Source organism: Miscanthus floridulus, chromosome 9, assembly GCF_019320115.1.
Source record: "Miscanthus floridulus cultivar M001 chromosome 9, ASM1932011v1, whole genome shotgun sequence".
NCBI lineage: Eukaryota > Viridiplantae > Streptophyta > Magnoliopsida > Poales > Poaceae > Miscanthus > Miscanthus floridulus.
Window position 1 is genome coordinate 126,814,379 of NC_089588.1, and position 12,114 is coordinate 126,826,492.

The following is a 12,114-nucleotide window of genomic DNA, read 5'->3' on the forward strand; positions in this document are numbered from 1 at the left end:
TAGAGCCAATAGAAACTGACAGAGAGAAATTCACAAGGAGATGACCACTAGAGATAACAACATGAAGTGAGAGGAGGCATAGACATATAGGAGGCAGCCAAACATTGATCGTTGTCGGTGATAGGGAAACCATAGGTGGGTTACTCCCACTTCGCCCATGGTGGCCTCACACCCATCCCATGGCTATATGACTCTTCCCTCTCATGAATGGTCAAGGCCTTTGAGTAGGAAAGCCTAATTAATACCTTCCAATATAAATCGGGTGTTAGGGGGCGTGTTTCAATATGTGTATTGGGGCTTAGGAAGAGAGGCCCAATGTAGAGATAAGACAAGTACGTGTCAATAGGTAAAAATGAAACATACACATGTTTGTGCATATGAGGCCGGAGCTATGCACATACTCCCTCGAGTCACACAAACTTGTATAGGACAAGATTTAGTCACACCTTAAAATTACAAACATCCATATATACCTATAACATGACTAGCAAATATAAGCGTACATTGCAACGGGATGTACATGTTGTGTGGACATATGGATGGTTTGCCGGCCACTTGGACATTTATTCAATGATCATGTCATAGGTTCCAATTTGCCTTAGAACTGGACCCTGTATGGATCCTGGATGCTTGTTGCTCCAACTTGTATGGGCATGGGAGGCTTCAATATATCCAATGATCATGTGTTCCAACTCATCTTGGAATCAAAGTCCACACCATGCATGGATAGCTTGCTCTAACTCATATGGGCACGTGAGAAACTGACATCCCATGGAAACCACTATTACAATCCACATTTATAGAGGTGGACAAACATGGTCTACAGAGGTGGCTCTCATGCACGCTCTGCCATGATGCCTCAATAAATGAGGATTAACAGAGGCAGCCGTCACACCCGACCTTAGGAAATTCTATTTCTACAGGTGGGTGTGTTTGGTCACCCACCTCTAAAAGTACTAAATACTAAAAAATCAACTTACCATGTAGTCACGGTCAAGCTCATTGTGTAACCGCTGGCGAGCTCACTGTGAAGCAGCTACCGAGCTCATCATGCCCACTCCGGCGCCCTTGGAGCTGTTGATCTGATGTTTGTCCTCTAGCTACTAAAGGAAGAAAGCGTTGACAAGGGCTCCATCTCACACACAACCCGTGTGACCTCTGAGACGTTGAAGGGCTCCCCCGTCATCATGTAACCCCTCAAAATTTTCAGGTTTTTCGACCATGGGCTTTAATACAATTTGTTGGAATATGCAGCAAATCTGGCCCAACTCGCTATACCCATGAGCCGACGACTCCTAGTTCCAAGTCCATCGAAACCCACAACATACTAGGGCATTGGGGCTAACTCAACCCAAAGGACTAGCCTTATAGGTGAGGGTTACCACGCTTTATATGTCATGCTCTGTCACCATCAATTTTTGACATGGGACTAAACCTAACGATACATTTGGGGGTGCATCTGCTCCCCCGATAGTGGGATGTGACTGGCTAGGATGGAGGGGGACACGCGCACTACTGCCGGCTGGGAGGGGCCTTAGCACCGCCCTGGGCCGAATCTGCCTACGCTGGGCTCGATGCCTCGAGGGAGTTGCCTTTGGTTGCCATCCTTGACTGGATATGTTGGAGGTTGGATTGGAGAGAGAAGAGAGAGCGAGCGCACACAGGAGAGAAAAGAGAGAGAAACTAGTGGGGGTGGGGTTGGGGGGTTTAGGGTTAGGAGTGTTAATTGAGGGAATTATGATTTTTTATGAACCGCTACATAAATGAGCAGGCTATTTCAATTGATGTGGCCATTTTAAGAGGCTTGCCTCTATAAATCAATTTACAGAAGTTGTCATATCTTATGGCTATCTCTTAATATCTCTATTCTCCTAAAACTATTTACAGAGACGATCAGATATAAGTGTCGCCTTTGAAAATAAAAGCTATTATCTCCTAATTTTTTTTGTACTAAGGAACGCTCTATACTTTAGTACTAGGTACATTTGTTTGGGTGCATGTAAAATTTTATGTGCTTGAAAGATTTTAAAAATATATTCTATAGGATATTACTAATCAAAGGTACCCATCAAATACTGCACAGAATCAAAAAAATCAAGTATTTGTGACCAGTCGTAGTATTTTTGATGAAATTTGAATGGAGGAGTTCCTCTTAAGTAAGGACAAAACGGGAAGTTTCTTTTCTATAGTGATTGACATGGACACTTGTAATAACGATAATATAAATATGGGGCAGAGCCATAGCCGCCATTGTTGCAAGACCTCGCCGGAAGCACGTTGAGCTGTGTTGCTGCTCATCGTGTCTCATCAAACCCTCAATGGCGATTGACTTCGTGGCTTTATTTGTGCTATTATTAGCACCAGCTTTTCGTGTAGCCGTCAGTCAGCCAGGTGCGTTACTCTATAGGCATAATATATCTATGATTGGTCATTGGAGTAATATAGTAGGAGTATGGTCAACCATTGGTCATTGGTGCACTAATGTTCAGGCTTCTTAAGCATCGACTGCGGCCTGGAAGCCAACTTCAGCGGATACAAGGACAGCCCCACCGGCATCGTCTACGTCTCCGATGGCCCCTACGTCGACACCGGCGAGAACCACAACATCACCATGTACGACAGCAACCTGATGAGCTTGTTGTTGCCCAAGACTCTCCACACCCTGAGGAGCTTCCCATCCGGCGTGCGCAACTGCTACTCGCTCCCCACCGTCGCCGGCACGAGGTACCTGGTGCGGGCGCGGTTTTATTACGGCAACTACGACGGCCACAACAGCTTGTCGCTGAAGTTTGAGCTGCACCTGGGGGCCAACTTCTGGGTCACCGCCGACGTGGGTGTCTTAGACGATAACGTCGTCTACGAGGCGGTCTTCATGGCGTGGGCGGGCTGGGCGCCGGTGTGCCTGGTCAACATCGACAGCGGCACGCCGTTCGTGTCCGTGCTGGAGCTGAGACAGCTCGGCGCCGGGCTCTACCCGCCCGTCACGCCGGGCCTCATCATGTCCATGTATGATCGGCATAGCATGGGGACAAGGCTTTTTTCTACCAGCCTTACCACCAGGTACATACCGACAACGTATATATTGGGTTTGGATACTTTCTAATAAAAGCTAAAATGCCAGAACGACTTACCATTTCAAACAAAGAAGATGCATATTGGAGAAGGAGGACTCAAGAGGGTAGTTGGGTAAAATAATTAAACTGCTCGCGTTAAATGTCTCGCTCTTAATTACTGAGGGTAGTTGGGTAAACTAATTAAACTGCTCGTGTTAAATGTCTCGCTCTTAATTACTTATTATCTAATTTTGATGATAGTAAATAGTTTTCAAAAATATTTAGGTTACACATATAGGAAAAAAATCATATATGTACATTTTGTACTCCCTCCGTCCCAAAAAGAATGACGTTATGTGATTTGTGCCAGTCAAACTTTCTGAACTTTGACCACGTTTTCAGAAAATACTAGCAACATTTATATCTCTAAATAATGTTATTATTAAAACATATTTAGTGATTATCTAATTATGCATTATAAATATTAATATATTCTTATATATATTTGGTCAAAATTTAAAACATTTGACTTCTCGAGAAGCGAGAGTGACATTCTTTGTGGGATGGAGGGAGTACCATCATAATCAATCTCACACATTTATTAGATACTCCCTCTATCCCAGAAAAACATAATGTTCTAGTAACTATCTAAAGTTTAACCAAATTTATACACTAGACACTATGCAAGATTTCATAATCACTGTTGGGTGAGAACCCTCTATCACTGCCGGATTTGGCTCTAGCAGTGGACAATGGGTAGTGATAGGGCAGCCTCATCACTCTCGAGTCTTAAACTGGCAATGATAAACGGTAAAAAAATAGAAAATATGTGTTTCTTAGGATTCGAACTCGAAACATCAACGTTAGCATCCCTTCACGCGCACATACCAACTAAGCTAGATATAGTTGGTGCTATTCTTTTAACTACACAATTTTAAACTTTATATCATATATTTGGCACTTCAAGTGATCTTAAATGAAAAAGTTGTTAATTGCAAAGTTGTTGATATATCGTCGAATACTACAACTTTGATGTTGACTTCATCTCTATTTGATATTGTTAATCATCTCAAATCTGATCTGAGAACGTATATTGCATATTTGGACTTGTAAACCATCTCAAACCAAAAAAATTGTCAATTACAAAGTTTTAGATCTCTTTAAACTCTACAACTTTCATATAAAGTTTTATCTTTATCCGATGTCATATAAAAAATTTGTGAATTTGTTTCGCAAAATAGGCTACCATTGCCGGTTCGTGGCTCCAACCGGCAGTGTCGTTGAAGCCACGAACCTACAATGATATATTGTTGGCTCCATCATAACCGACAGTGATTGCGTGTTCTAGGTAGTGATTACTATACTTTCCTGTGACTATATATACCATATGATTTTGAGTGACAGACTTGCTTCTTTTCCTCGGAATTTCATTAAAGGTACCCTGATGATCCATATGACCGTTTGTGGACGCCGTCTTTTGCTAACTCCCCGCGGAAAGCTGACTGGACCAAACAGCCCATCAAGTCAGAGAACGCATTTGCCGTGCCCGCGTCTATCCTCCAGTCGGCCGTTGAGCCAGCCAACAATGGAACCGTGCTCACTGTTGTGGCACAGAACGAAAGAAGAAAGCTGCTCTCATCTTTTTTGGTGTTCCTGCATTTTGCCGATTTTCAGGACGCGCAGACCCGGCAGTTTGATATCTACATCAACGACGAAGCTGGCTCCGGACTGGGCTACATGCCGTACAGCCCTTTGTACTTGGCTGCGTCCTGCTGGTACACCAATGGATCCTATACGTCGACCGATGGCACGTACAACGTCACTCTAGCTGCAACGCCTTTCTCCGAACTGCCCCCCATGATCAACGCCTTAGAGATCTACAATGTCATTCCAGTCGACGGTCCCACGACATTTCCTCAAGATTGTAAGTCCATCTCACCGTACGTACCTTCGTCGTCAAAATGATATATACACTCGCAAATATAAAATGTAAATACATCTTAAATTTATTGTCACTATTGCACAAAATGAACATATATATCATTTACGGCACGTGTTTGTACTACAAAAAATTACTATCGCTTATCATGTTGCCAACTTAATTAATTCGGTACTCCTTTCAAAAACAAAATAGCACGAATCTAAAAGTTATTAGTGTTAATTAACGTGAGAAACCTAACGTGGCCTAGCTCGGCCCATCCAAGTTCACAAAGCATGAACAGGAGCCTTGGAATCAAGACTCCTACTTTCGATTTCCCTCTACTTTTGATGGTCCTATTTCTGGGCTCAGCTCCACCAAGTCAGGGATCTTACTTTTTGATTATCTCTTTTCTCACCTACTCTATGTATTCTATCTATTTGGCACATACTATATTATATATATAATATATATGAGTTCATAAAAATGACTAAAATTCAAGTCCACAAATTCAAACACAACAATTTAAATCAATTTCAAAAAAAAAATAAAAAATCAAATAAAATGTCATCTCAAGGCCAACATAGTCCCATCACAACCAAAGTTTCACAAACAATGTTCATCAGATCAATCAAACTATTTAGAGCTATGAATGCACCAAAGATGCTCGACAAGATCCTCTCTAAGCATATCATGTGCTTGCTTGTCTTCAATCTCCCAATGGATCTTAAGGAACTCTGACAACACAAGTGGATTACGCTATTGTGGTACTCCACCCCACCCCCATCGTGGTCATATAGTCATAGCCACCATCGTCTTCCCTATCCCGCTCATCGTCAATGATCATGTTGTGCATGATCATAGTAGCTATCATTATGTACCAAAGGGTCTCCTTGTTCCAAAATCGAGCATGACCCCTCATCATAGCAATCGAGATTGCAAAACTCCAAAGCCTCTCTCCACATCCTTCCTCACAGCTTCTTGAGCTATTTTGAAATGAACTTTCTTGTTCCCTTGTGGATTTTGATAGCTCTTTATTATATATGTTGCCTAAAAAGGGTAGATCCCATCTACCAAATTGTACCCAGCATACCAATGCACTGCTCGCAATCATCAACCACATTCAATACAAATTAACATAGCAAATGAAGATAAATTTACTCAAATCATCAATCAGATCAACAATCCAATTCATGTAGACAAAATTCAAAACAAATTTCACCTTGGTCGAGCTCAAGCATGATGATACCAGGAGGGCAAGCTTGGCCAGGAGCGTGGCCGAGAGACCGAGCTCAGGCAAGACGACACCAGGAAGGTCTAGCTAAGGAAGGAAGGTGGATAAAGAGGCCAGGTTTGGATAGGAAGGCGCGTCAGGGAGGTCGAGCTTAGGCAAGAGGGAACGAGGGAGGTTGTAGCTCGGGTGGAGGGAGGATGGAGAAACCATGGAAACAAGGATGACAGCTAGAGTGGTCAGTCAGGCAAAGGGCCACTGGAAAGGGTATATGGGTGGGGACGACGGCCCGTTATGGCATATCTCAAGCGAATCACCGCTTAGGAGGGCACACAAGCAATGGAGGCGACCGAGGAAGGTGTGGCGATGGTGGATTCAGCTAGAGATGCTGAGCTCAAATGGAGGCAGCTCGATGTGGGGAAGGTAGTAGAAGAGATAGCTAGGGAGGGCAAATCTTGGATAAGAGGGTGGCCATGGAAGTATTGGAACAGGAGCCCGATTTCAATTGGCAGGGACAGGGGATGTGATGCATTGGAGGAGGGCTCGTGCAAGAGCCCATGCAGGTGCGGCAAGGAAAATAGAAGAAATAGACTCTTGGGGTGTGGGATTGACGGGAGAATTGATCATAGGGGTCCTGCTAGAGCTGCATTTTTGTCTCCTGTTCCTCAAAAAAAAAAGATAGGGCCTAAGTGATGGGCCTCCTAGAGTTACTCTTTGGTGCTTCTCACATGTATTATCCTATGATCTCTACAAACCAATTTTTCAAAGAAAAATCCTTACTTGCATTGGATCGACCTCTAGAAATCCGTCGTCCCCACTACTATAGTCATCTATTATTCTTCGGTCCACATGAGCCCATCTTTCTTTAAAAGGGAATCTCTAGGAATCCTTCAATCATCTACCCCACAATTTGTAGGTATTATGGTAGCCCAATATCATTTTTCAAATATTGGAAAAGTTGCTACAGCAATACTCCAATATATCTTCCCAACACCAATCCATATGAAAGGTGGGCCTCGTAGGCCCGTGGAGAAAAGAGAGTTTAAAATTGATGGTTGGGATGGGCCCATACTATATGGGGAAATGCAACTCACTCTTTATTTGAGGGTTCCCTAAAAAAACTCTTTATTTGAGGGGAAGTGAGAAATATATATTATGGAGAGATGTATTGGGACTGGAGCAAGAAAAAAGTTATGTTACCCCTGATATGACAATTTTAGGGGGATACGAAGAGCTATTGAGAGACCGTTGAAGATGCTCTAAGGGCTTCAACAATAGAACCAACTGCAAGCTATTTGAGTGCCACCTAGACTGCACAAGCACACTAGAAGCTCCAATCCTTCTGCCCACAGCTCACCCTATTCCTTGCGTTCACAGCTCACCCTATTCCCAACGTGCTTGATCAAATGTCACTCAAAGTTTTGCACTGAACATCTAAAATGCTTAGCCAAATATTCTAGTTTGAACTGATTGTCATTTCCTTTTCCTCCCTTGTATATGTAATTGGTTTGAGAAATCATGTAGATCTGGGCGATTAAACTGGTACAGTTACCAAAAGAAGTCCTGACCATATGTTTTGTATATGCTAGTTGACGCCATTATGGCTATCAAAATCGAGTATGGAGTAAAGAAAAACTGGATGGGTGATCCATGTTTCCCGTACAAATATGCTTGGGAAGGTGTGAAATGCAGCGACACAATGAGGATTACATCACTGTGAGTATCTGAATCACTATTTTGAAAGTCCTACATTGCAGTTTCTGTTTCTTGGTGTAGTATATTTTTGGTGATTTGATTTATGCTGCAATGTAAATTATTCCTCATGCAGTGATCTCTCCGACAGCTCTTTGCATGGTGCAGTGTCTATTAATTTCACACTTCTCACGGCACTAGAGAATTTGTAAGTGCAGATATATAACACACTAGTGTGCTTTGCTTTCATGATTTTATTTCTCTATGTTCAAGTCAAATTTTAATTTTGAAATTTGTGAGGTGATAGTGGACATCATAAATTATTTTAAAAAATATATATTATGAATTTTGTATCATTATGTTTAATATAATATTGAATTTCTAGTGTTAATTTTTTATTATATTTCCTAACCTATCAAAATAATGGTAAAAGTTTATAGTATATTTTATAAACATAAGTTATGGCCCCAACTATCCCCTCACAAACTTTGAAATTTAAAATCCACTTGAATGTGGAGAAATAAAAAAGACAATTCTTATTGAGGGGTAAATTGGACCAACTGAAATAATTGAGGGGCAAGTGATAGTTTACATGGTTATCTAGACATAGGCCATACTTGAGGGTAGTATTTTGAACTTTTCCCCTTTTAGTATTTAGTCCAACATATAAGGCTTTTAGAGTCCATACCCCAGAAATGAGGAATTTGGGGCATTACTTTATAACGTGGGAACATTAATGTTGTTACCGAAACAAGGAACGTGGTCATGTTCTAGGTTTCTAGCTGCTAAGGTCCATACCACCAAGCTAGAACAAAATCATACTCACTCCATCCTAAAAAGATGCAATTATAGAATAGTGCTACGTTAAAGCATGTTAAGTTTGACTAAATTTATATAAAATTTTCTAACATTTATCAAACTAAATAGATACATGTAATGAAACATATTTTCATGGTATACCTATTTGAAGTCAAAATGTTGATACTATATTTTCTATAAACTGAGTCAAAATTAGGATAACTTGATTTTGATCAAGTCTAGAATTGGGTTCTTTTTGGGACTGAGGTAGTAAATGGTAAGAGTGAATCTAAGCCGTTTGAAGTCTAGGGTGTTACAATTAGATTTCACATATTGTGCTATTATCTTTTCCAATTTAGTAATTGAATCATTCTTATATTTTCCAATATTTGAAGCGTATTACTCTGCTTTTAATGCCTCCAGCATAATAGTTTGAAGCATATTTCATCAATTCCCTTGATTTACAGTTTGAATCATCAACATTCAATATACTTTTAGGCTTGCTCACGGTAGTTGAAATGTTTCAGGGATTTGTCTTACAACAACTTGAGTGGGTCAATACCTGATTCCTTACCAAATTTGCCCCACCTACGAGTTTTGTAAGTGGATATATTTGCTGCATGTTATTCCGAAGCCTGGGACTTTACTAATAGCCCTTCGTTTTCTACAGAAATTTGTCTTGCAACGATCTAAATGTTGACTCCATATATAAAAACTACACCGAATCACTTATTTTCAGGTTTTGATTTTCTCCTCAATGTCTCCATTTCCTTCTGAATTTTAGATCGTGTCTCCTGCTATGACCCACCTTTAAACTAAATTATAGTTTCAGACGTCTTCTCCTCAAAGTTATATCAGGATCTGATTGTCTTATGTAATTTCAGATATGATTCTGACAGTCATACGTGCAGCAATCCACTTCCACCACCAAGTAGTGGGCCAAGAAACAAAGTAGCTATCATCGCTGTTTCCGTAGTGGTTCCTGTGCTGCTATTGGCTGCACTTCTTTTATATTTGATCTGGAGACGAGAGAAAACAAAACCTAATGGTTTGCGATCCTATTGCTTTTTTTCTATACTAAAATATAGTATTATTACAGTTTCATATAATACTTGACCAGTTAACCGTTGTGTTAAATATCTAATGCTAATCCAACCAGCAGTTTGTGCAGGCTTCGCAAGAGATCCACAGCTACCGAATGCTCCGGGACGCAGAGAAAAGCACAGGGACAACCTAATGCTTACTACTGAGAATCGCTGCTTCACATACAAAGAGCTACAGAAGTTCACTAACAATTTCAAATGGTTCATAGGCAAAGGAGGTTTTGGGCTTGTGTATTATGGCCGTTTAGAAGATGATACTGAAGTTGCAGTCAAGATGCGTTCTGAGTCATCATCACATGGGATTGATGAATTTATAGCTGAGGTAGTACAAATTAAAATTTTAGGCACCATAAAAACACACACTATAAATCTGTCTGACTTTTACAATTAATAAATTTCTCTTCTTTGCTATCTAGGTTCAGAGCTTGACAAAGGTGCATCACAGGAATCTAGTGTCTTTGATTGGTTACTGCTGCGAGGGAGATCACTTAGGACTGGTTTATGAGTATATGTCTCAGGGCAGTCTTTCTAATCGTCTGAGAGGTTTGTCTATATATTTGAAACCTACTTGTATTGATTAAGACAATCATGTGAATTATTCAAAACTGCATCTGAATATAATTGATGCATTGTTTGGACCTGATGGTCATCTTGAGCACCTTTTGTATATTCCTGGTATCTGAAAAATAAAAATAAAAATTTGGGGGTACTATGTCCTCTGAACTACCTAATTTTAAATGACAGCATGGTAACGAAATTTGTGCCTGCATGTTGTTTATCTTGTTCATGATCCTTCTTAACAACTGGGGATGATTTTTAGAAACTGCCAGGCACACTAAGTTACCTCAAACACTACCTCCAACCACAGTGCATTTCATGATCAAATAGATGTGGATGACACTTCACATCATGCATGTAGACATGATCAGCTAATATGTATACTTAAGGATCACAGTTTTATTTAGATTTGTAAGGGTTAATTAAAAGGAATAGGATAAAGAAAGTTCCTACAATTTCGTGAAAAGGAAACATTCCATAACTTTATTGGAAACGTCTTTTGAAGTTGTTAAACAGTTCTGTTCTGTTAAAAATATTGAAGGTGAAAATGGTTCTGCTAAAACCTTGGACTGGGGGACACGTGTACGATTAGTGCTCGAAGCTGCACAAGGTATGCTACAATAGCAAGAAGAACATGTACTGGAATTTTCTTGGGTTTGTTTGGCTGCACAACAATCCACCCAATCCATATGAGTTGGGAGTATTAGGATGAAAAATTAAATAATTATCCACCCCAATACCTTTCAACCCATGTGGATTGGAGTGGATAGATGTGCAGCCAAACAAAGGCCTTAAGCAAATATCCCATATGGTAATCATTTTATTTTAATTTTTGTAGGCCTAGACTATCTGCACACAGGTTGCAAGCTGCCAATAGTTCACCGGGATGTGAAGTCCAGCAACATTCTATTGGATCAAAATCTGCGAGCTAAAATAGCAGATTTTGGACTTTCCAAAGCATACATTAGCGACACTCAGACTCACATATCAGTCACTGCAGCTGGCACAATTGGTTACATGGACCCTCAGTATGTTGTTTTCCCTATGTATATATGCTATTGTTAAATTTTTCGTAAACGTACCTTTTAATGGAGTAGCTTATATATGCAAACATGGCTTCTTCCTTTCCATGCGTTTGTTCTGTTTTTCTTAAACGTTCTTGTCGCTGTTCTTGATCAGGTACTACCACACTGGAAAGTTCACTGAGAGCAGCGATGTGTACAGCTTCGGAGTTGTTCTGCTTGAGGTAGCCACAAGCGAGCCCCCACTAGTGCCACACCATCGCCATGGCCACATTGTTGAACGTGTTAAACAGGAGATCGCCACTAACGGTGACATCGGCCTCGTTGCCGATGCACAGCTCGGAGGTGCCTTCGACATCAACTCCATGTGGAAGCTAGTCGACACTGCTATGATGTGCACAACGGATTCTGCTGCTCAAAGGCCGACGATGGCCGCCGTTGTGCTGCAGCTGAAGGAGAGCCTGGAGTTGGAGGAAGCTCGCAACATGGACAGTGTGGGTAGCCTCACGACAAACCCAGGGAGTGAAGTAGAAGTAATGCCGTCATCCTCGTTTCGTCCATTGGCGAGATGAAGATGCTCCCAGTTAGTTCCAGGATTGGTTCTTGGTCGATGGTTTTGTGCAACTACAAGTCTACTACAATGAGTCTTTTTTTATATAAATTCTGAGTCTCTGAGTAATAAGCTGTCCGAACTCCATGTGCGACACTAAATCCATGGGTTGGTGATATGAAACACCGA

General features: G+C 41.1%; 1 protein-coding gene across 2 annotated transcripts; it reads left to right on the plus strand.

Moving 5' to 3' along the window:
* Positions 1–2,262: 2,262 nt before the first annotated feature.
* Positions 2,263–12,114, plus strand: LOC136482902 (probable LRR receptor-like serine/threonine-protein kinase At1g05700). 2 transcript variants are annotated; one of them, XM_066480058.1, is made up of 13 exons: positions 2,263–2,391; positions 2,490–3,060; positions 4,490–4,977; positions 7,792–7,918; positions 8,031–8,102; positions 9,220–9,291; positions 9,363–9,431; positions 9,577–9,740; positions 9,855–10,117; positions 10,212–10,338; positions 10,895–10,963; positions 11,192–11,381; positions 11,533–12,114. In XM_066480058.1, the coding sequence occupies exons 1-13, from the start codon at positions 2,319–2,321 to the stop codon at positions 11,945–11,947; spliced, it is 2,700 nt and encodes an 899-aa protein (XP_066336155.1). In that variant the 5' UTR covers positions 2,263–2,318; the 3' UTR covers positions 11,948–12,114. The 2 variants fall into 2 exon arrangements, with proteins under 2 accessions (XP_066336155.1, XP_066336156.1); XM_066480059.1 differs by having other exon boundaries at positions 9,864–10,117.